The sequence below is a fragment of the Camelus bactrianus genome, chromosome 5 (genome assembly GCF_048773025.1).
Source record: "Camelus bactrianus isolate YW-2024 breed Bactrian camel chromosome 5, ASM4877302v1, whole genome shotgun sequence".
Lineage (NCBI taxonomy): Eukaryota > Metazoa > Chordata > Mammalia > Artiodactyla > Camelidae > Camelus > Camelus bactrianus.
Window position 1 is genome coordinate 86825944 of NC_133543.1, and position 27293 is coordinate 86853236.

Consider the following 27293-nt stretch of genomic DNA (forward strand, 5'->3'; position numbering starts at 1 on the left):
GCAGGCAAGGAAGTGGGGATGGGTGAGTGGGCGTGCGCGCACGCACAGGCCAGCGCGCGAGAGTGCCGAGGGAAGGGGGTGGTCTCCGAAAGGGGGAGGGGAGAAGGCAGGGGGCGGGGAGAACAGGGCCCTTTAGGACCCGGCTGCGGCTGCGGGGGAGGAGAAAGAAGCGGAGGAGGCGGCTCCCGCGCTCGCAGGGCCGTGCCACCTGCCCGTTCGCTCGCCGCCGTCGCGCTTACCGCCGCCAACATGCTGCCGAGACTGGGCGGCCCCTCGCTGCCGTTGCTGCCGCCGCCGCCACCGCTGCTGCTGCTGCTGCTGCTGCTGCTGGGCGCAGGCGGTGGCGACCGCGGGGCGCGCGCCGAGGTGCTGTTCCGCTGCCCGCCCTGCACGCCCGAGAGCCTGGCCGCCTGCAAGCCCCCGCCTGCCGCGCCTCCCGCCGCCGGGGCCGGGCCGGCCGGCGACGCCCGCGTGCCCTGCGAGCTGGTCCGGGAACCGGGCTGCGGCTGCTGCTCCGTGTGCGCCCGGCTGGAGAGCGAGCGGTGCGGCGTGTACACCCCGCGCTGCGCCCAGGGGCTGCGCTGCTATCCCCACCCGGGCTCCGAGCTGCCCCTTCAGGCGCTGGTCCTGGGCGAGGGCACTTGCGAAAAGCGCCGCGATGCCGAGTACGGCGCCAGCCCCGAGCAGGTTGCAGGTAACGTGGGCTGGGACAACTAGTTCGGAGAAACTTGGAGGGCACTGGGGGATCCTGGCTGGCAGCCCTTCTGTAGGGAAGGAATGTGCAGCGGGACTTCAGAGACCGTTTGTCGCAGGAAGAGCGGAGTCCTGGACCGGCTCTGGGGGAGTGTTGGGAGGAGGTACCCGAAAGTCAGGCCCGGGGAGGGGAACTGGAATTCGACCATGAGGAAGAGCCCCAGCTACTTATTTGGTGGGGAATAATGCGGAGAGGGAAGTCATCCCTGTTACCGTAAGCTTTCCCGATGGAACGTAACCAGACTTCAGTTTTGGAGGGGGATTTGCTGGGGAGGAGGGTATTGGTCAGATCGGTGAGAGTAGGAGCTTGAAGCTTATTTAGGGTACAGCTGGAGCCGGTGACCGCCGACCGAAGATTCCTGGAGAGGTCCTGGTGGAGGACGCTGCTGGAGGGGGAGGAGGATGGCGGGTACCGGTGAAAACCAAGGACCTCTGGTGAGAAGGGGGCGCTAGGAGAAGGCAGCGGCCCATTGAAGTCCCTTCCTTCTGGGATTGTGAGGTGGAAAGAAAAGAATTGTTACTTTGTAGGGTGGACTGCTTAGGGGAAAAATAAAGAGGAATGCTGCTCTTTTACAAAGAGGACGAGGGCTCTTTTATGTTGAGTGGAACAATAGAAGAAGGGCATTTGGGAGGCGAGCAAGAGACCCCAGCCTTTGAGTCAGTGTAACTTAAGCCGGGTCGCCGGCTGCAGTGCGGGGCGGGGAGTGGAGGGGGTGCAGTCATGCTGTTCAGTTTAGGATCTGAGCCTCCGGGCTGCCAGCAGGAGGATGCCTGGGCCGGGAGGCAACTTCCCTTACTGGAGTGTGTTACCCCCCACCCCATCCTAATTTGAGGGAGCTCCTCCTGTACCATAGAATGGGGGCCCTGAGAGTCTTTGTAAGGGGCCCTCATCTTCATAAACAAGTTTTTTGAGGGACACCACCAGGCTATAGAGATTTCACGTGTTGGGTTTTGTTGGCTTTTTGTTTTTTAAATTATAAAAGCCTCCTGCCCCAGTGGTCTGGAGAAGTTGTAATTATTTTCTTTTCTCTGGGAGACGTGTAATGTGTCCACTGCCTGCTGCTGTTGTTGAAAAAGCAAGCGAGTCAGACCAAGTTTCTCTAACTTAAGAGGAAAAAAAAAAAAGAGAAAAAGAGGGAAAGAAAGAAAAGAAAAAGTGAGAACATTCTTGCTTGCTTCTCCGCCTTGTACAACGTCTTGACCCCCTCCCCCCTCGACCCCTCCCCCACCTTCCTTTAGCCTGGGGTTGTTTTTTTCTCCCGTTCTCCTTGAGAATACAGTAGGGGTGGGAGTTGGAATCTTTTTTCTGGTGCATTTTGACCTTGAGTGCACAGTTAGGAAGGCTTCCTCCAAGCGGAACCCCTCAGCCCCTTTCTTCTCACTGTGGCTTCCCTACTCAGCCTGCCTCGAAGTTAACCCTTCCCTCTGCTTCTCTTAGAGAGTAATCATAAGAGGAATACGACTCAGCAGAGATCCTTTCACTGGGGGGCTCCCATCGCCCCCCCCGTCCTGCATTCCTCCTCCATCGCCCCCTCGCACCCCGTGGTCCTCCAGGGAGGTATTGTGGTTTCTGAGCTGAACTCTGACAAACTAAACATCTCCCTCAGCAGGGTGAGCTCTGGTTCAAAAGGCCTCCAAGTTCATAGAACCGTTTGGATCTTGACTGTTTTAATCAAGTGCGTAAGACACGTCCTTCCTAAATGTTTTAGTATTTTTTTCACTCTTCATTCCTCTCATTGCCTGAATAAACCTTCTCTCCTGCCTCCCAAGCCCTGGAGGCAGGTTAGGGTCTTCAGAGGGAGCAGATGCGGGAAATTCTCCCATTCACTCCTCCCAAGAATCTGAAGGGGAGAGTTGTCAGGGGAGCTTGGGGACAATGGGCTGAGTTCATGGGAAGAATGTCACTCTGGATTTTCTGCCTGGTTGTGGGACTCCTTTCCGCCAGCTAGCCCCAGCTGCCTCCTTAGCCTGCTCCCAATGGCCAGACAGCCGCCTTCCCTGGGAAGAGGGACACCCAGGTGGGTGGATGGGGGAGGGGCAAAGGGGGGGTGGAAACTGGAATGGACCCCTTGGAAAGAAGTGCCAAGAGCAGGGTGTCTGAGGTGTGAGTAGAACTGGGGGAAGGGGGGCCCCGTGGGGAGAAGTCTGGGCTTGTGGGGGCTCAGGGAAGAGAGAAGGGCAAGTTTTGAGGCTTCTGTGCAGGAGAGGTCTCAGACAGGGGGCAAGGATGGGGGTGCTGCATGGAGAATGCGGGGGTGGGGTGTTCGTGCAGACGGTGGCCCAGATGAGACCTTAGCTGCTGCCTCCTCCATCACCCATTTCTTCTCCCCCCTTTGATGAATGAGCCCCCCCATCCCAGCCTGCATTCCTCTTTGAACAGGTTGCTTTTGAGAATTTTAAACATATCCTCTTATTTCGAGGCAGCAAACCCCAGCAGTTCCGGCTTTGCTGTTAGCTCTTTTGTCTTTGTTCCCTGGACTCAGGGGCTGTGTTGCTGGCTTCCCGGGGATGGCTAGGATGCAGGGGGTGGGGGTGGGCACATCAGCGGGTGCTGAGCCCGCATCTCATGGGGTGATGGGCAGGGACAGGTTGGTTCGAAGAAACCCAGACCGGGGGTTTGGAGTGGGTGGGCCTGGAGAAAAATGGGAGGGGGACCCTGAGATCTGCGTGAAGTCTGGACCTGAGAAATGCGTGGGTGTGTTTGATGGCAGAGTGGGCAGGAGTGCCTAGAAATGGTAGGGGAAGAAGAGGAAGCAGGCCTGGGCCAGTCTGGGCCCTTTCAGAATTCCGGGCCTCGGCCGGGCTGGACTGGCTCCTTCAGCATCTCCCCTGCCTCCTTCTCTGCCATGTACAATGCCGGGGATTATGCCGAGGGGCGGAGCCGCCCAAGTGGCTGTCTGGCCCGCTGCACTTATAAAGGTGCTATAGAAATGTGCAGTCATTCAAAGTCCCAGGGCAAGTAGGCTGGCGGGCCGGTGGGCGGGCTTGGGGAGGCTTTGCATCTGCAGTTGCTGGGGGAGTTTAAAAGGGGCAGAGGCGAGGGCTGATTTACAGTGGTTCAGTGCAGCTTCAAAGAAGAGGGAGAAAAGCAACGGGACTTCTGGCTCCAAGTGCTGCTTTGCATCTTGTCTTGCATAAATTTGCATACTGAGTTCGAAGTCGTAAAATAGTCTTGAGGAAAGAGTGGGACCCACTGTCATTGATTGCTAACACCACTACCTTCCGCACCTCCCCCCTACCCCCGCCTTTTCTGGACAGAACACTCAGAACTGGCCCTGCTAAGCCACTCTCGCTGAGTCACTCTCATGTGTTAGAAGGGGGAGATGGGGGACTGGAGGGCTGCTGCTCCTGGGTCCCTCTAGGAAGACTGGAGACCTGCAGTTCTTGACTCCAGGACCAAGCCCGGTGTGGCTCTGGGCACTGTGACTTGGAGGCAGGGCTGGTCTGGAGGGTGTGGCTCCATGGTCCGAATCTACCAGGCAGAGGCAGGCAGTGTTCGAGTCTTTGCCTGCAGTCTCCTTACCTTCTACTCATGATCAGAGTGTTCACTGAGATGGGTCCCTTTGTGTAATAATGATGATGCCATCCATTCCTTCAGTGAGGTATCTGAGGAAGCTTTAGGAAAAAAAATCCTGTGTAATAGTTTCAAAAGATCTTACAAAGACAAAACTAGAGGTCAGAAGTCTGAATTAGAATAGGGTGGAAGAAGAACCTGCTGTGGACATGAGGGTCTAATTATGAAGTTGTTCTTGGCTTAACTGGACCACTGAGTTTCCTGGCAGGCAAAGGGAAAAGGGAAGCTTAGATGGTTCTGTTAGTTTACCTTAGCACTGAGCTTTAAAATAAACTTTTTACGCACATCACTCCTTTGGGTTAGGGGGCTCCGTGGAAATTAGTCCCAAAGAGGTGCCTGCAGCATTCTTGAGAGTAAGGGTGCATTCAATCACCCACTGTCCGACCCTGAGGGCTGACTTTGAGAGCATCACTGCTCTCTGGTCCATTTATCAGGTTACCTTCTAGTCGATTCTCGGATTAGCTATCCTCTGCCATAGAAAATGGGACACACAATTGCTAAGTTTTGATATGAGCAAGTTCCGAAAATTCTTGGTTCTAATGAAATGCAGAACAGGACTACGGTACCTCAGGGTGGTGGGCGACAGGGCAGGAGCTGCTACTAAAGGGAATGAAGGAGGGGCAGAGAATGAACAGGCTATGCTCACATTTGGTTTTGTTGTTGGTCCTCCTCACGTACTCCAGCACTGTACCAGGAAGAAAAAGGGCTCGGTTATCATCATTATTTTTAAATAGGCTCCATATCCAGGGACTGCATTTAGTTTTAGTCTCTCTCTTCCCTGTGTTCCCAGCTCCCCTTTTTCTTCTCTGCTTTCTCCATCCTGTCTTCCCAGGCCCCTCTGGACTGTTCTCTCCAATACCTCTCCTGCTGTGACTCTAGAACACCTGGCTGGATGCTAAGCAGGTGGGCAGGGCTCGAGAAAATGACACGAGAAATATATTGTCCCGGACTTCCTCAGGGGTCCAAGTTGATGGAGACCACGTAGATGATTGGGGATTGGCATGTTTAAAACAAAGCTAACCCTCAAATGAGGAGGACACTTGATTGGCCATGTAGGGGCCAGACTTTGTGGGTGGGGAAGTGGCCGTATCCCCTAAGGGGGTTCCTGCTAGGGCTGCTTCCATCAAAAACAGAACACAGAGGAGTGAGGTTGTACTTCTAATGCAGTGGCGGCGCCCGCCACTGGTTGGTAGGTGTTCTGGGCCCCACTGCTTCTCCTTGCTATCCCTGGCCAGCGTTTCGCTGAGATGGCAGGCAGCCTCCCATCTGTCCTCATCCTGTTAGGAACTGGCTTCTTTGCCGGCTTTGTCTCCTGTCTTATGACATCTCTGCAAGGGAGGCTTTTTACCTCCGTTTCGCAGATATGGACTTGTGCTCAGTGAAGGGGCCCCCTTAGCAGGTGGGTAATCATTACCTGCTGAGAAGCTAACTGGCTGCCTGTCCTCTGCACCCTGCTGCCTCCATGGCCAGGCAAGGGAGTGGGGGCTGTTGGCAGAAAAAGGCTTTGACTCCATCAGCCAGAAAGTTTGTTCCTGGACAACTCCACGTGCAGGTGATGTTTGGGCCACAGTTTAATTATTTGCATTCCCTCAACTCTTTCGAGAGGTCCGAGTTCTGGAGCTTGGGGACTTCAGAAATGGAAGTGGCTAGCGTGGAATGGTCAGGAGGGACAGAAGGGCCCCAGGACAGACCTCTGGGGAGAAGAGCTGGTGGGCAGCAGATGGTGGTGGAAGCAGCTGGCCTTTGCTGGCAGATGGACCTGGGTTCCAGTGCAGGCCTGTCTGAGAACCTGAGTGAAGGTGGGCCAGGTTCTTGCCCTTTGGTGAAATGGGGATGACTGGATCTCTCAAATAGGGTACGTGTGAAGGCAGCTACTTTGGCGCAGAGTGCCTGGCACATAGTAGGTTCTCACACACGCTAGCTGCCTTAATCTTGGCAAGCAACATCTCCTCTCTGACGATTAGTCAGCCAGCCTTTAAAACAAGGGCCAAACTGGCCGTGTCAGGCAGGCCACTTGTCTCTGAAGGTTGTATAGGCGTTGAGGGGCCTCACCCTGGTGTGAAGTGGCTTTGGTTCAAACCCCAGTTTCCTGCCACGTACTCGCCACCTGAGGCAAGAGCTACTATTCTCTCTGAGCCTCAGTTTCCTTATCTGTAAATGAGGAATCAACTCCACGTGGCACCAACTCCATAGGGACATGCCTGCATTCGTGTGTGTGCACACATGTGTGTAAAGATAGATAATACATATAAAACTAAGCACTTGGGTTTTTTTTTTTTTCGTAATGAGTCAGTTGATTCCTGTAAAATGGAAGCATCCACAACTCGGACATCCTTTTGCAGACTAGTGGAGCTGTTTGTAGAACGGATAAAGAAACTGTACTTTAAATGCAGTGTAAACCCAATTGGCAGTAGACAAATGGTCTGAGGTCCATGGGCTTGCACTTTTTTTAAAATTAAAATTTATGTTTGATGGAGGTACTGGGGATTGAACCCAGGACCTCGAGCATGCTGAGCATGCGCTCTACCACTGAGTTATACCCTCCACTCCAACCCTGGGCTTGTACTTTTTGTGGATGAGTTAGGCAGTGCTCTTTAGAGCCCGAGCACGAGGGTCTGGGACTGACCATTCTTCCTCTGGGAACTTCACTGTAGTGCCTAGAATCGGGGTGGAGGGACTGTGGGGGACACTGTACTTGTGCTGGCCTTGCTGTTCCGAAGCAGGTGACACGGAGCTGAGCCCCGCCTTCACCTGCCCAGCCCGCCTCTAGGACCCAGCCCTCCAGTTGCTGGCTTCGGAGGACTGGAGAGTCCCTGAGGCCACATCTCGGGTGGGAAGCACTTTCCTCCACATCTGGCCTCCACAGGACCCAGGCTTCAGCAGAAGAGGGTCAGAGCCAGCTGGTGTTAACACACTTGGTACGTACAGCGTGTGCAGTGTGAGCAGTTGTGTTGTCAACGCAGCCAGCGAAGACCCTAGGAAGCCCGTTTTCCTGTTCTGGGAAAGTGGGCTTTCAGGTCCATCCCGTCTGAGCCTAGGGTGCCAGAAAGCTGAACATGATCCTGGCAAAGAGACTGGATGTTATGTCCAAAAACTGTTTCCTTACTATGCTGTCTCCAGAATTTACCTCACTCCTGAGTGAGGGCTGATGGGCCCTTAACAGGTCGGGGGAGTGTGTTCTGGGCACTGAGTTTCTTCCTAATGTCTGATTCCACCTCTGGTCCTGGAAAGCCCTCAGAGTGGTCTGTCTGGGCACAGTGGCATGACATGACATGGCTCTTGTCAAGTGTCTGATGGAGTCGAGGCTCCAGGAAGCAGAAAAGATGGATGCTTGAGTCTTCAGGGGTCAGTCAGCCGATGCTCGTGGTGAAACCCAGGGTAGTTGGGACAAAGCAGAGCATTTGTTACTGGGAATCTGGGGTGGATAGTCTTGTTGGACTCTGAGGAGGTTGGTGGTGGTGGTGGGGGGTGGGGGATGGGTACAGGGAGGAAGAATTCTCCTTACAGGTGGGGTGGTGGGTCCAGAAAAATCTGTTGGTTTTCAGGTTCCAGAGTAACTGCCCCCTCCCTCCCCCTCCCCCCACTATGAGCAAAGTGGGTGCACTTTGGGAGATTTTTTTCCTCCTGGAAAATGGACCATGTCCCTATACCCCTCCTCCCACTTGGCTCCCATCTCTGACCCTCCCCTCCCCTTCCTGGGCCACTCCTGTTCCTTAACAAAGCCAGGGAAGATCTGGGCTGGCTCCGCTCCTGGGTGTCAGTCAGGACGCAGAGGGAGACCTTGCGCAGAAAGCCGGCTCCCCCGGAAAGAAATACAGAGTCGACTGTAGTCAGGAATTGTCTCCCTTTCCTTTCCTTTCCTTTTTTTTCTGTTGGGGAGGAGGGGGGCACTTGGCAGCCCTCAGGGCCCCTTCTGGCCGCCAGCCCCACATCTCTTCCTGGCTGTTGGGAGGCAGGGCAGGAGTGAAGATTGGGGCGGAGGGGGCGGGGGCTGGCCGGCCTCCCGCTGCTGGGCTGGGGAATTGGCTCACAGGCCCTAGTGAAGTTGGCCCTGAGCAGAGCCTGGGGAGGTTTCTAATTAGTGGATGGGTGTAGGTGTGTCAGCCTGTGTCCATTCAAGGAACTGGGCTCTGGGAGCAGGGAAGTGCTGAGGGGAGGGACACTGGGCCCAGGAAGGCATGGGTAAATTGGGGAGGTGGGAGTGGGGGAGGCTCAAGGGTTCCATCCTGATAGCAGTTGAGGAGATGAGGGCCTCCCAGCTGGAGGAATCCAAGTTGATTGTAGGGATGCAGTGAGCAAAGGGTCTGTCTCAAAGGGTACATGACAAAATAGTCATAATTAAATTGCTTTTTTTCTAGACATTCTCCACTTCTACCCAAATGCACATAGGTGTTTCAGCAGCCCCCCCCCCCAACCCCCGGTTGTTTTAACCTCAAGATTCTCCCCACTTGACAGATGAAACAGTCGAGGCCGCGTTCAAGTTCAAATGCCAAGGCAAGTACAGACCAGAGTGGACAGACCAGAAGGAGTCTGGGTCTCCAGAGTCTCATTCCAGAGCTCCATTCCATCAGACTCACACATGCAGAGAAGCAGTGAATTATATACTGCTGCTTGGAAAATCTCCTTTTCCCTGGGAGGTAGTAATTAAGGCATAACTTCTCAAAAATGTTCCTTTATGCAACTCCCCAGGAGGTTTCTTTTAGGTCTATTGTCTTGACTTTTGGATGGAGGTGCCAAGTTGCCAGTGGACGGTGAACTTGCTTTCTCAAGTGCCTGAGGCCAAGATAAAATGGAAATGGCAGTTCCCCTGGGCCCTGCCCTTGCGACTACCTGATAATGCTGGGTAGTTTCTATAGCAACAGCAGAAGGTGTGTCAGGCAAGATAAAGGAGTGTGGGGAGGCAGGAGTTTACCTGATCCTAAAGGTTTTTGAAGTCGGGTGGGGCCTGCTGGCTTAGGACTGCTGACTTCCTTCCCAGGGAAGACGAGGGAGGGTCCTGTGGTGGTGGGAAAGGGCAAGGTGATGGGGAACAGTAGAAAGCGAGCCCTGGGGTTCAAGGGGCTTCATGATGCCAGTGACCAAATGTTGTTCTGGCTGGTGAAGAGCTATGGAGTCAAACCACCTGGGAGTTGGTTTTGGCTCTGCCGTTGCTCCGTGATTTTGTGCCATTGGCCTCACACCCTGTGGCTTCTTTGTCAAGTGTGAGAGGGGATTAGAAATGATCAGTCTCATGTGATTGCTTGATGATAAAACTAAGTTACATACATGAACCACTTAGCACAGAAATGGCCGGGTTGGAAACTCAGATAATCAGGTGATGTCATACAGGTCCTGATCCCGCTCCTTCCTTCTCCCTCTGATCTCAGCACAGAACAGGAGAAGGCAAATGCCTATCTTTCAGTGTTTTCTGATTGGCCTCATTTATTAAGAAGAGGCACTTAAGAATCCTGCAGAGAGGGGTGGCTTCTTCCAAGGGGTGTGGCTTACCTGGACAGCTGCCCTTGGGTTTGGAAAGTTCAGAATGGATGGAGTCAGCGGTGGCCGGTTTTCCAGAAGGCAGTCACCGCCTTTGGTGCCACGGTTAGTTACTCATTGTGGTTCTCCCAATGGCTGACTACAGACCCCATTCATGCCCCAGAGTGAAGATTTTTACTTGAGGCCCTACTGGTTATCTCCAGTTCATTGGCTGCCTCCGAACCAAGAGAGCATAACCAAGGAAGACAACTGATGTGCTGCAGGATTATATCAGACAAAGTTAGTGAACTTTTCATTGAAGCAGAAGAAAGCATGGTGACCTATTTAAAGACACTTATTTATATTCAAGACACTTCTTGCACTGGTTTGAGAGTGTGGCCAGCAATCCCGGACATCTCTGCAGGTTTTTAGTTTCTTTATGCATCCCCCGGGTTCAGCTTGTTAGGCCTGGAGTATCTGGGAGTAGTCTTCTGGGGATGGAGGAGAGGCAGCAGAAGGGGAGGGTGGGAGGAGAGGGGTGGGTGGGACCCAGCCTGTGTGGTTCCACGGGAGCTGATCGGTGGGCTGGTGTCAGAGCTGAGTGTAGGGAGAGCTGTTGGAATGTGGGTCCTGGTAGAGGGGCGTGGCCTTCCTCTCCCATCTCATACTTATATTTGCTCACTGCTTTTCTTCACTCCTAACCTCTCTTGCTACTCTGGGGCTTAGATGGTGAGGGAGACTAGAAAACTGAGAAAAAGAAGTAATCTAACAGGATACTCTAGGTCAGAGAGCAGTGGGATACTCTTTAGATAGTCAGCTTTCCCAGTGTTTAAACACGGACCGAACACTGTGTGCAAGGTGTGAGACTATCTATATACAATGCAATTATCATACACCTGTGGCACGTGCTTTTTGCACCTGGAAGGGAGCAAGAAAAGCATTCTAAAAGATAATCTAAGAAGAAACCAAGTCAGTAGAGTTGTATATAAATCTCATGCAAGTAAAGAGGTGGCTTTTGGGAAGATCTTGATGTGAAATAATTAGACCCCCTTCTTGGTGGATAAAGTCACAAAAGTCAGAGAATCTTAAGCTTGACAGGTGTCTGCTTCTCTAGTCTTGGAGGACGAAAGCACAGTCCTCTTCCAAAAAAGCCCATCAAGCACACACAGTGTCTCCCTTCTTGCCCTCCTTTCATGATGTGCACTTTTTTTTTAAAAGCTCTGTGGAAGCTAAGTCCAAGTTTGTGTCTTCATGAAGCTCCCTCCCTTGGAGGAGGAAGGGAAAGCATGGACCCTTGGCTTTTTGCCAGGACACTCAGGCTAGAGAGCTGTGGAGGTAGTGGAGTCCAATTACAAGAGTGCTTGGCCCGGGGATGCCCATCATCCACTCAATCAAGTGGCCTTGGACACTTGGAGGCTGCATTGTCCATCCCTTTCCTCTCCAAAAGTTTCTGCTTAAGCCATAGCAGCGGGAGATGTGTCATTTTTTCCCACCTGCAGTTTGTTGCTTGTTTTAAGCTCTTCCCGTGAAACTCTTGGGTGGCTCCAAATGTGGGTCTCTCCTGTTTCAGTTTAAGGCTGCCACCTCTCTGCTCCTTAAGAAGCCAGAACAGCTGTCTCACTTCCATTGGGCAGGAGGGGCCCTCGAGTGGCAATTCCTGCATCTTCCCCTCCTTGATCCTGTGACCCTCTTCCCCTCTCCGTGAATCTTTCCTCTGACTCATTTCCCAGTTCTGTATGCTGCAGAGACCTGGCCGGGAGCCCGTGGTCAGTCTGATCCGTAGGCAGGTGGCCCTAGTGACACTGACCTTGGACAGTGGCAATGAAGTTGGCCATGTCACTGTTGTTCTGTCTTCTTCCAGCCGGTGGGGTTCAAGGGGCACCCCATATTTACTGATACCTCTGCTTGACAAGAAGGGTGAGGAGTGGATGGAGTGAGAGAGGTGACTTTTTTAAAAGAAAACTTAAATAATGGAGAAAAGTGTTAAGAATAACATAATAATGCCCATCTATCACCCGCAGCTGGGAGCAGTCGATATTTTGTTGTCATATTTGCTTCAAGTCTTTTTTTTTAAGCTTCCCTGAATAGCCCTCCATACCAGCTGCCCATTCCCTGCGCCTCGTCCCCAGAGGCAACCACTAGCATTATTTGTGTTTCCCTTTCTTAGCTAAACAGGTTTGCTAATGGATGACCAGTATTTCAGAGTTGTTCTCCAAAAATAAATAGAAAATGTCCTTGAAAGGTTTCATTCTGCCACTTTAGGTTTTTGAGATCTACTCACGTTGATAGACACAGGTTAACTGCCATATATTTATTCCATTGCATGACCCCTCTGCTTTTATGTATCCATTCACCTATTGAAGGGTTTTTGGATCTGGTTGCTGATAGGTTTGGGCACGTACAAATGATGCTGTAACAAACGTTTCTGTGCCCATGTCTGAGAGAAGGAGAATTGCTGGGTCAGGCATATTCTTCCCCAAAGCCCATGGTCCATGGTTGCACCAGAGCATACGCCCCGCTCGCTTGGGCTGTCAGCAGGTAGGTCCCCTTGCCAGGTTCTCAGGTGGCTTTAGTTGAACCAGATGCGCAGTGTTTGGGGCCCAGGGCAGGAGTGAAAGCTGATAGCTGGCCACGTCCATGTCATTTTCTCTGGCTCTTCAAGGGCAGCTTGGCTCACGGGGCCCCAGAGGCCTGTGGCTGAATTTGAACGTGTTTTTGTTTTCTCAAATTGTCTGCCTCAGCCTTGACCCTCTCCAGGAATGACCCCGATGTTTATGAAGAGGCTCTTTGTGGGGGTGCACAGGCGGGGAGGCTCTGGAGAGGCTGTGCTGTCTCTGCTCACTCAGGGGGAGCCCAAGATGAGACAGCAATGGGAGGGCGTGCTCTGGAAACCTCGATGATGCCCAATCAAGAAGGGTGCATCCGGGCATACACATGCATCTGTTTATAAACCCACGTCAGTTGGTGCAAGGAGCTTACGCGGCTTTGTCTCTGCCAAGTGTATAGGTGAAGCTGTATCTCTTGAATGGAAGCATTTTTCTCCCATCACCAAGAAATTCTTCGGGAAACTGAGGCAGGAACCACAAAGGAATGGGACCTTGGAAGTGCCTGAGCTAGAAGGGAGGGTGTTAAAAATACAGTGTCCTGACCCCCACCCAGGCTGGTGATCTCCGAACCTCTGGGGCTGGAGTCTAGGACTCTATTTTTAGCAAGCGCTTCAGATGATTTCATGAGCAGTTACAGTTGGGAACCCTTCCCCTGGTCTAACTCCCTGAATTTACAGCCAAGCCCCGTGAAGTCTCCACATCTGAAATGCTCAGCCCGGCATCACTCAGAATCCCAGGCCTGGCGGTAATAGCAGGGTCAGGACCTTGGGTGTCTGCCTTTCCAGCCAGCGCTGCTCTTCCTGCTGCACTAGAGCTGGTTGGCTGAGGCTTTGAGCCTGGGACCTGGCGTTCCAAAGGGAATCCAAGGAGGACTCAGAATGGCTCGGCAGGTCGTCAGCTCCCTGTCCTGTTGTTCATCACGGCTGTTGTCTCCAGCAGCAGTTCCTTCCCTGGATGAGGACGGGAGCCTGGTGCCTACTGGCCAGCCCACTCCACAGTTCCCCAGCTCTGTTGCACTTTCCTGGCTGATGGGCCAGTGGCAGCTGTGGGTACAGGGAGATGGTCCCAAGGTGGGAAAGGCCAGTTCCTGCACTTGTGTGATAGGATTACCTGGGTAACTCGTGGATTGAGAACACAGGAGGCTGCTTGTTTGCAGCCATTCCCTTATGCAGGGGGATGTCAGAGAGGAAGCACCACCTTCTTTTGTTCAAAAACCAGGCCAAAGAACAACTGGTCTGTGGTCAGAGGGATTTCTCCCAGAACGTTGTGGTATCTAGAGACGTCAGGTTTGCTTAGCTGGCTCTCTTGCAGGGAGCAGGGAGGGGCTCAGAGGGTGGGAAAGAAAGGGTAGGGAGTTTGGAATGAAGCTGGAGATCAGCAAGGGGTGGATGGCCCAACTGGGAGAATGTCATTAGCTGAGCTGGAATGTCACCACTGCAGACATCTGTGCACGCCCTACTCAGGATTCCAGCGTGAGGGGCCGCTGCTGCCTGCTGCCCATGACCTTTTAAAAAAAGGTGGAGGAATCTTTTATACAGTGTCCCTCACCCAGAGAGACTAAGGACTTCAGGTTTAACTGTAGCTGCAAAATAACAAATAGGCCCCCTTTCTGTCCCATCCATTTCTAACTTCTGTCCCTGCCTCCCTTCCTCCCAGCATGGCCTGAATTGTCCACCCAGGTCTCTTGGTGGGTCGTGTTATTGAACAGAGTGGCCACATGCTAGATGGAGTTAGGTGACCACAGTCAGCCATCCAAAGGGACTGGCTTCAGATTCTCTTCAACGAAGCTGCTTCCCCTGTGTGTTGGTTAGTTTGCCTGTGAGCCCTCCCTCACCTGTGCATGCATGGCAGATATGAGTCCCTACCTGTCTTCCTTCCCTCACTCCCTCCCTTCCTCCCTCCCTCCCTTCCTTCCTTCCTCCCTCCCTCCCTCCCTCCCTCCCTCCCTTCCTTCCTTCCTTCCTTCCTTCCTCCCTTCCTTCCTTCCTTCCTTCCTTCCTTCCTTCCTTCCTTCCTTCCTTCCATCCTGTACATTGTATAAACAAAGTTAAACTCATTTAGGGAAATCCATCCCTGCCCAAGAACTTCCATCAGATGGCAGAGAGCTGTGATGTTTAACAACATGCCGAATTTATACAATCCACAGAATCAAACAACATATGTAAATGGACGGTAGTGCAGAACTCTCATAACTCATCCCACCCTGCCTCCCATGCATTTGGCCATTCTGCAGATCAAGTATCACCCACCCTTCCCCTGTGCTTAGTAAATACACCCACTCAAGAACTAGAGCATTTGCACTTTTCTAAAGCCTAATTCTGCCCACACTGGGAGTTTGGGTGGTGCTCATGTTGTATCCTGTTTAAGTAGCAGCCTTCATTTTAGTAGGATTATTGTTCTCATTTTTCAGATTTGAGAAATTAGAACTCAGCAAAGTTAAAGGGCTGGGCCAAAATCATGAGTGAACTGAAGTGGCAAAGCCAGGATTGGAATTCAGGCCTCTTGAACTCCTGGAGTTCTTTGCCCATTCGAGTCTGTGAATGAATTGTCCACTGCCATGGATATTAATGAAGGTGTTGTCTGGGAAGGAGGAGGAAGATGGTAGTTAGTGTTTATTCTTTTGCTCAACATAGGTCAAGGTTAAGTGCATTTTGGGAGAAATCAACAAAGGAGCTGTGAGAGTTCTGTGCTCAGCTAGGGTGGAACCAGGAGAGCAGCCAGCGGTCCCCTGGCCTGTTACTTGGAATCCATTCTCGGAGGGCCTGGAATGCTGTTACCTGTAGAAGGAGTTGAGTCCCCTGGAGGGAGTGATGGACTTGGGGTTGGGTTAGATCATCTCTAGTGCCCCCAGCTCTTAGATTCCCAAGTAATCATGAGACAGATGTGGGAGAAGGTGGGAAAATGGCTAGGGTTTCTTCAGAATAAAGAAAAGAGGAAAGAAAGGAGATCAGTTAACCTGATAAGAAGATGCATGATGGTTTTGGGAAAAGGTCTTTTCTCACCAGGCCTGCATGAGGACAGATGCCTCGCACCTTTGGGCAGGAAGGAATTGGGGGCTGCCATTAGATTCTTAAGGCTTGTTTTCCTCCGAGTGCTCTAAGGGCTCCCCAGATCAGGAATTTCCAACTCTCAAATGGAGCAGAGGTCAGAGCATCATAATAGGAGAAAATGAGTTTTCACGAGAAGGGTCTGTGGGACACAAGGGTCTTCATTCATTGGATAAGGTTGTCAGCGCTACCATCAAAAGAGATGATACTGAGGGGGAAGGGGCCGTGCCAAAATAAAGTTTTAAAACCAGAGTATTAAGGCATGGAAGTAGACAGCTTTCTGCTCCTGGAGAGTCCCCTTTCAGCTGCCCTCCTTGGCTCAATTCATAAGGCTGGGTCAAAGGGCAGTGTGGGGACCCTATGCTGATCGGGAAGCACCTGGGATGATGTGGAGATGTGTGTGTGCTCCCAGAGGATGGGCCTTCTGGGCCTCGGGCTTGCTGTCTGTAAGATGGGACAACTCACCCATTTCCTCTCATTCCATCTGCCTCTCCTTGCCAGCTGTCCTCCGGGGGCATCAGGCGGGAGGTGTGGCAGGGCACCTACCGCAGGACGGGACGTCTCCCAGCTCTTCAAGCCTTCCACAAATGAGGCTGAGACTCTTCTCCCCACTATTGTCTCCCCCACTTCTCTTTGGAAAAGCTTGACCTTCTGTGTATAATTGGGAAACTCCCTGCTTCAGCATTGACCTGTTTCCTGGGTTGCTGGGCAGAGGCGAACAGCCTCTGCTTACTGCTCCTTCTGGGGACCTCTGTCCAGGGGTCTCGGAGGTCTCCATCAGCCGTCTCTAAGCCTGGAGGCTTTTCCAGTTGTGCAGTTTGGGTTGCTGAGAACTGTTTCTTAGGGTGACCTTTGCACTGCAGCCCACGGAGCTGCATGCATAAGTGGTGCTTAGTAAATATTATTCTGAACCTAACCCTCTTCGGCAGAAAAAAAATGCAACTTGGTATTTTTGTTCTGAGGGCAAATTCCATCTCTAGCTGGAGTTCTCCATGTGGAATGTTTCCCTGCGGCCCGCTCTGTCACCTATAAGAGGATGTATGGGCAGCCCTTGGTAAGGTGTGATAACGTCCTCATCTCGCAGAGTGTGGGGGTGCCTTGGGGGTGCTTCCCTGAGTGTGGGGAGCAAAGGAAGCAGCTGAGGGCCCACCCTGGGCACCCGGCACCGTAAATGCATGCAGCATCCCCCGGAATCCTACCTGCCACCCGTTGGAGGGGGTCCTGTTTGTCCACATTTTACAGATGAGCACAGAGAGCTTAAGTAATTTGTCTAGGGCTGCACAGCTCAGTGTGGACTTTGGAGGCTGAATTCTTGAACCTCTTTGGCTGGGAGTAGGAAGAGTCAAGGAATTCAGGTTTTTCTCAGCCTAAAGGCCTTTCTGATCTCCTCCCACAGTGAACGATTGTGTGTCCCTCCCCTCTTCTACTTCAAGATTTGGGGCATCAGTGTGTGCGTCAGCAAACCGGGCCCGTGGATTTCCTCATCTTATTGGCACTGTCATTGGCAGTGGTGAAATCAGTAAAGGAATGGAATGAAACATACCCTTGTACCCAGGTGGCCCCCATGAGGGTGGACAAACTGACCTTCACCTCAGAGCAGTCAGGGACATCTCAGAATGGGAAGCCACCTCTGTCCTCCTGGGAGAAGACTGCCCAGTTGAGCCCTGGCTTCTGGGGCCTGGAGTGGGGCGATGTGATGACTTTTGGGGGCCCAAGACATGTTTGCCTTTGTGGGACCTTTGCCCCACAAGAAAATATTCTGAAATCGTATTTTATAACTGCGAAGGTATCAGTGTTCTATGAAGACGTTTGCTTTGACCTAAAAGTTTATTTCTTTCTTCTGATTTTAAAAGAAATGAAAGCATTTCCTAGGGCCCTGGGCACTGTGCTGGCTGGCCTGATGAGCAGGCTGGCCCTGCCTGGAGCCTGCAGCCCTGAGTATGCATTTATCTGTGTGCCCGTCTCTGCCATCCAGTGTTTCCAGAGCTTGCAGAAGGCCTTGCTGGAGCATTAACTAACCCCTCGGGCTCAGCCAAAGGATGCTTCTTTGGCCCCTGTCTGAGGTGCAAGTGCCTGGGAGAGTCCTGGGATCCCCCCTGGCCACCAGGAAGGTGGACTTACAGGCAAGAAGTATGCTTGGGGATTTGAACAGTGGTGGAGGGGTCTTTGCCGAGGGAAGGGATACAGTAGAGTTCAGATCTGCTTTGTGTGGGGCCTGGGGCCTTCGGCACTGGGCTGGGAAACTTCAGGCCTCTGGATAAAGCCTAACTCCTGAACAGTGGTTTCCAGCTGGGGATGATTTCCCCTCCCAGGGCCCATTTGTCCCGATGTTCAAAGATATTTTTGACTGTTGCAACTTGGCATGGGGAGGGGTGCTCCTGGCGCCTGGTGGGTAGAGAGGTTCAGGGTGGGGCTTGACGTCTTACATGGGACAGCTCTCCCACAAAGTCTTCCGGTCCCAATGCCAGTGGTGCTAAGGCTGGGGGACCCTGATCCCGAGAGTGTTCCAGTCATGGCTTCAGGTGGGTGGAGCCGTCCCAGGAGCTCCTGGGCAGGACTGAACGCGGGCCACCCTGCCCTCTTCAACCCGAGCGTGTGTAGTTACAGCCACAGTGGAGACCGGCTGTCTTAGTCGAAGCCTTGGGATGGGCAGGCAAGCCTGCCCGCAAAAGGGAGGAGCCAGGTGAGCTTCTGTGAGCCAAGGCTTCATGACAGCAGAGCGCAGAGTTCCAGAGATGATGGCAGACCCCCAGAACCCTTGTCTAGTTACCTTGTGAGCAGAACACAGGGTCTTGAGGGCTAAAAGTGGTGTTGAGGTCTCCAGAAATTCTCTCTGCCACTGTGGGCGGGAAGCCGGCGGGGCAGAGGGCAGCGAGGATGCTTCAGGCACTGGGTGATGAACTCAGGTACGAGGGGCTGGAAGAGGGCAGGCTGGAGGTTCCCATTTTGTCTTTCCCGTTTGATCCTGCGTGGCCCCTAGTGCAGCCGGGGGAAAAGGACTTTTTTCTAGGCGCCTTGCTCTCTTCCTCCTGTGTGCCCCGGGCCAGTGCCTGCAGCGATGGGGACAGGGAGCCTGAAGTTGTGCCCCCGGGTTTAGGTGCAGAGAAGCCTGTAGAAATGGAAGTGGCAGGAGAGCAGGTGGTGAGGATGGGGATGAGTCCCCCTGCTTGTGCCAACATCTGCCTTATGTTTCAAGGTTACTGTGGAGGAGGTGGAGGGTTACCTGAATCAGACCATCCTGTTTATTCTCCAGATTTATCTCAGACTCTCACAAGCCTTTCCTCTAGCCTCCTGCCCTCCACTTCTGCCATCTGAAGAGGGAAGGGGGCACCTTCATGGTTGGCCTCAGCTGCCTGACCAGTCCCAGCCAGGCGGGGCTACTCCGTGTCCTCGTTCAGGGGAACTTGGCCAGTAGCTGAGTCAGGGGACCAGGAATGCTTCTCCTGGGGCCTCTGGATTTCCACTGTTTCAGCCTAAAGGACAGAAAGGAGTGGGCAGGGTTGGTGAGGAAAGTTTGGGGCGGGTTAATGGAGATCGTGGTGGATCAGGACTCCCACCCAGCTTGGTGGCAAATGCTTCCATTCAGCCTTCCCCTGCGGTGGCGCTGGGGCTTCTGGAACAGGATCTGATCTGTGCTTGGTTTATTTATGATAAAATCTGGGCTACTCGGAGTCCCTGGGGAAATAGCCATTCTGGAGAAAAATTTTCTGGGTTTCAGCGGGCTTACTCATTTAAATATTGCAACTTTTATTTTTCTAAAGTTTAATAATTTTGGATAGAAATCTTTTTTTTTTTTTTAAATACTGAGTCCTTGGCATGTTAACCCCCCTCCCCTTTTTGGATGCCCCAAGGTTATCATCATTATCAGCACAACCCTTGTTTGGGGCTACACAGTGTGGAAGTTTTCAGGGACCATCAATAGCTGGGGAGTTGTTGTTGTGCACTGAATGTCCCCATAGTTCTTATGTTTGGTTTTTTTAACTGTCCTCGTTCCTCCCTGCTATTTGATACTTTTTGCCACTGTCCACATGCCTTCCTTCTTTCTCCTTTTAATTTTGTTGATTTTATTCTGTGGTGGCCTTGGAAACCAGACATGCAGAAACCAGGCTTACTGGAGCAGTGCTACTGCGAACAGTCAGGGTCCTTCATGTGCTGACTTTCCCCGTCTGGTGAGAGGCATCAGAACCTCACAGTGCTTGGACGGGGTGACTGCAGCTGTAGTGCTCAGAAGCTTATCTTCCTCCGCTTCCTGCTGCTTGATTGGGTTCCACACGGCAGGGGTAGCAGATCACTGAGGCAACTGCCATCGTCATCATCATCATCAAAGTAATCACCGCCGGCATGACGCAGAATTTCTGCGTTCCACGCTGTATCTTTTTGGCTTTACCTATAACACACCCTCAACAGTTCTGTGGAGTAGGAACTATTATCCAATAACTTACAGTTAAAACAGAGGCACAGAGCGAATATCTGTGCAGGAGAAATGCAGCTGCTATAAAAAGTGGCAGAGTTGGGATTTAACCCAAGTTCCCCCTCTTAACCAGTGCTCGCCAGTCTGGAGATAAAGTGCCTGTTTCTAAAGGGACGCTGTAGCTAGTGAGAACCGACCAGGTGTCAGGTCCAGTGGGAAGGCAGGAAAGGGAGCAGACCTCTCTTGAATACCTCCATTTGTGGGGCCCTGGCTGGTGCCTGGTGCCCTGGGATCTGCTGGAGAATGCTCTAAGCATGCATAGGTCAGCTCCCCAAGGCACGGAAGAGTGTCCAATCCCTTAGCTGGTGAGAGAATGAACACCACAGCTTGTGACAAACCAGAGTGGGTACCATGACCCCCCTTTTACAGGTAAGGACCAGCACTGCCCAGGACAGTGACCCTCTGAGCCCACCATGCTGTGCCCAAATTCTGAAGGGGTCGCCAAGTACAGGTCGCCTCGCCTGAAATTGTTGTGTAGAAATATTTTAAAAGCCAGTTCGGTATATTATCCAGGCTACAAGTTTTTGAAGGTGCATTAAAGGGGAAGAAAATATGTGCAAGATTTGTTCGGAAACACCCCTTGATGTCTTCAGGTCCTGGGCCCTCCCGGGGGCTGTGGCGAGGTCTGAGGCCCTGTTTGCGCCGCTGTGTCTGTAAGGGGCTGTTAGCCTCCTGGCCCCCCTAGAGCTCAAGGGAAGTCATCTCCCTGGTTACTACTCTTCCATACCATTCACTCTGTTGTCTGGCTGGACATGCCTGAGCCTCTGTGAGACTGTGGTAGCGGGGGTGCTGCTCTTGGGGTCCCTCCACCTGAGCTGTGCGCACAGGAGGAGCCATTCCCTATTGCCAACTGGCTGCCCGTTTAAGAAAGTTGACTTATCGATGGTCCTTGGACAGACATCTGGGTGAGGCTCCACGCCCTGCAGTGCGATGAAACTACAGCGTGGAGGAGGTCATCGTCCTGTTCTGGGGGGCTTGTGTCATGGGGGAGGGGGCGGCACGCATAGACAGACACGGGAACAAATCAGGTCCCTGGGCAGCTCTGTAGCATCTGTAGTAACGAAGCATCGGGAACACGAGGAGGGGTGGATGGGCAGATGAAGTGTAACAGTGGAGAGATGTTGGACCCTGAGTTCTCTCCACCTCACTCCCTCTCCAGACAGAGCATGGCCCAGTGATCTGTGCGGCATGAGTTTTAAAACTCACCCCACCCATGCCCTTTCAGACCATAAATGATGCAGACCTTAAACAGGGGTGGGTTAGTGATGAGTGACTAAGCGGTCTTTCCAGGGAAGAATAGTGGACTTAATCCTGTGCCCACGTGTTCACCCTTCCTTGCACCTCCGCTCGTCCCCCTTTCCCTGGCCTCCTAGGATGGAGGCAGAGCATTCTTTTAGAGTCAGAGAGCCTGCGTTCAAATCTTGTATTGTGATCTTGGTCAAGAAATTGACCTCCGTGAGCCTCAACTTCTCCATCTGTGAAAGTTGGGGGAGGGTGCTGTAAAACTGGAATTGATAATCCAGTAAGTTGCTTAGTGCCATTGCTTAGGTGTTAGTCATCTCTGTCCTCATCATGATCAGGGGCCCAGACGGTCCTTGGAGGGCTCTTCTGTCTGGAAATTGGACCTGCAGGCTCTTCCTTCCACCCCTCTCTGCAGAGAATGGCGATGACCACTCTGAGGGAAGCCTGGTTGAGAACCACGTGGACGGGAACATAAACTTGCTGGGAGGCGGAGGTGGTGCCGGCCGGAAGCCCCTCAAGTCGGGCATGAAGGAGCTGGCCGTGTTCCGGGAGAAGGTCACCGAGCAGCACCGGCAGATGGGCAAGGGTGGCAAACATCACCTCGGCCTGGAGGAGCCCAAGAAGCTGCGGCCACCACCTGCCAGGGTCTGAGGGGGCTGAGTCTGGCTGGAGGCGGGGGATGGGGGGGCGGGGGACTTGCAAAGGGAGTATCCCAGCAGGAGGGTGGGGGAGGGGGTGGGCGTGGCAGGCACCCCAGTAAGATCTACATCCTGTGTTGCCTGCAGGCAAAGCCATTTCCTTTCTGGTTCTGCCACCAACATGTTCTTTGACGTTCAGGCCGATCAGTATCTCTTTTGGTGATTTCAGTATCTCTGACTGTGGAATGGGCTGGGCATATGGATTCCTGAAGTCCCTTCTAAAACCTCCACATTCCTACTTGGCTTCGGGACACAGGCAAAAAAATGGACACTAGAGATGAGGATGCATCCACTTAACTTGCCCACTCTTGTGATCCGCTGCCCCGTTCAGCTACCCCTCTTCCTCTCTCCAGCTCAGCTCTGCTGTCTTGGTCCTGGCCCTCCTTGGGTTTATGGGAGGGAATCGAGGTTGGGCCACTGGGTAGGGGTAGAGCTACTCTAGAGGCAGCCCCTTGAATTTAGTATTTGCAAGTAGATCCCAGTATGACCCCTGAAAGCCCTTGACACAGATGGAGGAGAGGAGTGAAAACTCACGTCCAGGCGAGTTTCTCGTCGGGTGGGGTGCAGTACGGCAATATGGCAGTGAGATTGCTGGGCTGGGTGTCAGACGTTCCTGGTTCCACCGACTGACTGTGTGGCCTTGAGAAAGTTCTTTCCGTGCATGAGCCTCTTTCTGCACCGGCACCCAGGGCCAGCAGTACGCGAGTCCGTTCTCACTCTAAGCATCCTCTTCCTGCGCCTGTGCCCACAGACCCCCTGCCAGCAGGAGCTGGACCAGGTCCTGGAGCGGATCTCCACCATGCGCCTTCCCGATGAGCGGGGCCCCCTGGAGCACCTCTACTCCTTGCACATCCCCAACTGTGACAAGCACGGCCTGTACAACCTCAAACAGGTGAGCGAGGATCTCCTCGGCCCTGGGGGTTCCTGTCCCACCACCTTTAGCCCTCTGAGGTCTCAGCTGAGTGAGAGACTGAGTCTTCTGTGATGAGGGGGGTGGAGGGGTGGGGATGCGAGCTGCCAGTCCAGGGAGGGCGGGGGCGGGGCTTCCCTTCTTGGCTTCCGGCATGTGAGTCCACTTATCCACCAACCTGCCAGCAGTGCGTGGTGTCCAGGATGCGGATGCGAGGGGTCCTCTTGGAGAAGAGATGGGGGCGCATATCAATGCTTCTCGACTTTCACTGAGCATTAGAATCACCTGGAGGTGACTCATCTTCCCATTTCCTCCCCAGAGACTACTGTTCAGAAGGTCAAGTAGGGACCAAGAGTGGATTTCTAACCAGCTCTCGGGAGATGCTGATGGTCCATGGACCACACTTCCAGAATCACTGGTTTAAACCACTGATCAAGTAGCCCCTCTCGTTTCCAAGTATCTCAGGGAATGAAGAATCAGGGATGGGGAAACGCCACTTGAAATACTTCTAAAAACCATGCTAGAACAGTGTTACCAGTACATTAGAGAAAACTAAGAAAGTGTAAGTAAAAGACTCAGGAGCCCTTTCCCTCCCCCTTGTACTCTGTTCATGTGGCTTCTGATGATCGGCGTGCACGTGCGTATTTCCCCTTGACATTATCGATATTTTTTACACAGCCACATAGAGTTTGTAGTGATGGTTGTTAGTGGTTGTTTAATATCGATGGGCTGTGTTTTACCTAGAACCGCTGCTCACTTCCTCCAGCTGCTGCCTTGAATAGGGAGAAAAACTGTGTGCATTTCACGTAAGACACAGAGAAGGACTGGGAGAGAGGAAGACAGTAGTGTGGGCTCCACTGGCCGTTCTGTTTCCCAGCAGAGGTTCTGAGCCCAGCTGCACACAAGGGAGCTTTAAAGAATACGGGTGCCCAGGCCCCATCCCTGGCGATTCAGGTTTTGTGAGTCTGGGATGCTTTCTGGGCACCAGATTTTCAAAAGTTCCCTTGGTGATCCTAGTGGGAAGTTAGAAGTGACTTAAACAGTGGATTGCAGAACCAGGACATGGGGTACGGGCTCTTCTGATCCCTCCAGGGGCGTCTCACTTCCCCGCCTCCTTCACGGCACAGGCTTCTTGCCCCTTGAAACATCAGTCTAGCATTCAAAGCTGTGTGTTCGTACATCTGCCCTCTGAATGTAAGCCTGCTACTTCCTTTGGAGTGCAAAAAGAGAAATAGTGATCTCTTCTAAAGAAAACCAGGCTGCATGCTGTACCTTATGAGGAACTACAGGGATTTGCAAGAGGAATTGATTTATGGGTAGGAATGGGAACTCAGGGAGGGGCGTGCCTGGGTTGGCATCTCAGCTATGACTCTTACTAGCTCTGTGACTTTGGGCGAGTTACTGAACCCATCTGTGCTTCTTTCTGATCGTCTGTAAAAGTGGTGAAACAACGGCACCTAATTCACAAGGTGGTTGTGAGGACTGAATGGATATATATGTTAGGTGTACTGTAAGCGAGCAGCGTATAGATGGCTTACACCATGCCCAGCACATAGTAGGACCTGTGCTAGCGGTGACTTTTACCATACCCTGCGTTTTCCACGTCACCCTGTGACTGCATCCCCCACTGTATGGGACCTCCCTGTGGGTGGGGGCTGAGTCTTTCCATCTTGGGGCATCCCCAGCAGCTTTGCTAATAACCAGAGCGTGGCCCCTGGGCCAGCAGCACCGGCGGCATGTTGGAGCTATCAAGCATGTATTGTAGGCCCACCCAGGCCTCCTGAACGGGAGTTTGTATTTTAGCGAGACCCCCCCATTTTAACCGGGTGTCCTCCACGTCCTCCTCTTCTCTCTCTTCAGTGCAAGATGTCTCTGAATGGGCAGCGTGGGGAGTGCTGGTGTGTGAACCCCAACACCGGGAAGCTGATCCAGGGAGCCCCCACCATCCGCGGGGACCCTGAGTGTCATCTCTTCTACAATGAGCAGCAGGGGGCTCGTGGGGTCCACACCCAGCGGATGCAGTAAATCACAGCCAGCCGGTGCCTGGCACCCCCCACCCCCATCCCTCCTCTCCAGAGCGAGGAGAGTGCTTGCGTGGTGGGTGGGGGAGGGTTTTCCAGGAGTTCTGACATGTGTATTTATATTTGGAAAGAGACCAGCACCGAGCTCAGCACCCCCCCCCCGCCTTCCCCCTCCCCAGCTGGAGATGCCTGCACCCTCCCTCCTCGCATCCCTGCTGGAGAGGAAGGGGGTGGTTGCAGTGGCGGAGCTGGGGCAAAGGTTTGGGAGAGGGAGAAAAAGAAATTTTTATTTTTGAACCCCTGTGTCTCTTTTGCTTAAGATTAAAGGAAGGACAAATAAAGCATGTGTCTTCTGTCTGAATCTTTGGGGCCCCCTTGGAAAAGAGATCCCCAGGCTCCCCAGCCTCCTTCCCTCCAACTCTGCTCGGACTCTTGGGGACACAGGAAATGCAGAGTCTTGCTTTCCCACTCATAACACAGGATGAATGGGGCAGGAGGAAGGGCTTCTGGAAACTTGAAGTCCTTAACCCAGGTGGAATCCTCCAGTGCAGCAGGAATCTGGGGTCTCTCACCTGGACTCCCTGCTGAGACTCTGGTCTGTCCTGCCCCTGGGTGGGCCCTGGCGGGGAGGGGTGAAGCCTGTGTCTCATCCTCTCTCATATTCAGGTGACACTGCAGAGGGAGAAAGGGAGCCAGGAAACAATGGAGTTGGGGTCTGGGGTCCCCTGAAATCAAGGGGAGCTCCTTCGCCCAGGGGGAGACATCTACTCAGCCCCCAGGGAGAGGGAGTGGGGCTGTTGCTGGGCAGCATATTCACAAAGATGTGACCTCGAGAATCTAGGTCTGCTGCCTGCTCGCTGAGGGGCCCGAGCAACTGGCTCCAGCACAGCACGTGTTAACCAAGGCCAAGGGACTTTACTGGGGCACAGATGCTGGCCCTCCTTCTAAAGCAAAAATTCTGTGTGAGAGCTCTGCCCACTTGGTTCTGTTGGCCCCTCCAACTCTGGCAGGTTCCAGGGAGCTCCCCACTTTGCAGGGAGCCACGGGGGAAGGAGTGCTCAGAGCTTTCAAGCCCCCTGTCCATGTGTGGCATCACCTTAATACGTCCCCTCTCCTGTGGAGTCTGACCCAGAGGCAGTTTTGCCTGACCCACCTGCCTCCTGACCTTCCATCTAAGCCACTCAGGAGAGGCAGAGGGACACCTGTGGCCTGTTCTGGGGGTGATAGGAGCTTCACTTCTTGAAGAAGAAGAAAAACAGGTCCCCCAAAGCAGACAGAGCCCCAGCCAGAGCATCTGGGCTGCACTGTTAGCTAGTGGCTGGCCACCCTGGAAGAACACTAATTCAGTTAATACTAGCTGCACTTCACAGATGAAGAAAAGGTCCCCAGAGGTGCCTGACCACCACCGCCGGGGCTAGGGCCCCTAACTCCAGCTCAGGACGTCTGCTCAGCCCTGAGTTATACCCTCCCCTGTGGGCGGATGCAGGGCGCATGCTTGGAGAGAGCCTGGAGGGCTTTGGGCACTGGTTGGATCTGCACTCTGTGGGTCACCAGTCCCCATGTGGATTTTCTTCTGTTCACTGTTGGGTGCTCCCACCGCCCGTCTCCTGTCCACTCAGCTGGGTAGCCGGTGGCTGCTGTTCTGGGTGGGGCGGCTGTGCTGGCTCTCCTAGCAAGTGCAGTGATTTTCAACGTGGCTAACATTTAAATAGACTAAGGCACTCAAAAAGAAAAAAAAAAATTCTCATGCCAATGCCCCACCATCAGAAATTCTGATCTGATTGGTCTGAAGTGGAGCCGAGGCAAAGTGTTTATTTATTTATTTATTTTTAAATTTTATGTATTTATTTATGAAGTACAACCAGTTACAATGTGTTGATTTCTGGTGTACAGCACAATGTCCCAGTTGTGCATATATGGTTCTAATGCAGAGCCAGCGATGAGGCAAGAAGAATGCTGGAGTTGGGACACCTGGGTTTGAATCCTGTCCAACCACTTACTGTATTCCATTGCCCTGGAGCTACATTATTGCCATCTCTGAACCTTAGTTTCCCTCATCTGTCTAATGGGAATTTCGCCTCAACAGGGCTGCCATTTGATATTTGCCATTTGATATTACCCAGTTGATAACACGGTGATATCAACATGGGATGATGGATGTGAATGTGCTTTGAAAACTTTTGGAGTGTATAAAATGGGAGGGGTTATCATGGAGACACTGCTGGGGTCAGCCCTCGTGCCAGCCCCTCTGCCCCAGGGTTGCCAACTCACCTAGGTCCTTTCTGATAAGTTGGGTTCTAAACCCTCTGGAGAGGTAGAATTTAGGGGTGTGTGAGCAGCACTTCTGCTGCAGCTTTAGCTACAGGAACCACGCGGACTGATGTATAGCATGACCTAGAAACCTTTTCTGAGGGTGCATAATTGCACCCCATGGGGGAAGATGGTTGCCTGGGCTTGAGGATGTCAAGCCGATCGCTCATATTCTGGAACTGTGTCTTTAAATTTTAAAGACGGGCC

The 27293-nt window shown here is 52.9% G+C and overlaps 1 protein-coding gene across 2 annotated transcripts; it reads left to right on the forward strand.

The window, feature by feature from the left end:
- IGFBP2 (insulin like growth factor binding protein 2) lies at window positions 1-25118 on the forward strand. Of its 2 annotated transcripts, none has more exons than XM_045512012.2 (4): window positions 1-22; window positions 21563-21792; window positions 22597-22737; window positions 24616-25118. In XM_045512012.2, the coding sequence occupies exons 1-4, from the start codon at window positions 19-21 to the stop codon at window positions 24778-24780; spliced, it is 540 nt and encodes a 179-aa protein (XP_045367968.1). In that variant the 5' UTR covers window positions 1-18; the 3' UTR covers window positions 24781-25118. The 2 variants fall into 2 exon arrangements, with proteins under 2 accessions (XP_045367968.1, XP_074220374.1); XM_074364273.1 differs by lacking the exon at window positions 1-22 and adding an exon at window positions 148-694.
- Window positions 25119-27293: the final 2175 nt, after the last annotated feature.

Coding starts and splice junctions, on each gene's coding strand:
- IGFBP2 (XM_074364273.1), top strand. CDS start 250: ATGCTGCCGAGACTGGGCGGCCCCTCGCTGCCGTTGCTGCCGCCGCCG. Junction 21,793..22,596: donor TGCGGCCACCACCTGCCAGG/GTCTGAGGGGGC, acceptor CTGTGCCCACAG/ACCCCCTGCCAGCAGGAGCT. Junction 22,738..24,615: donor GCCTGTACAACCTCAAACAG/GTGAGCGAGGAT, acceptor CTCTCTCTTCAG/TGCAAGATGTCTCTGAATGG.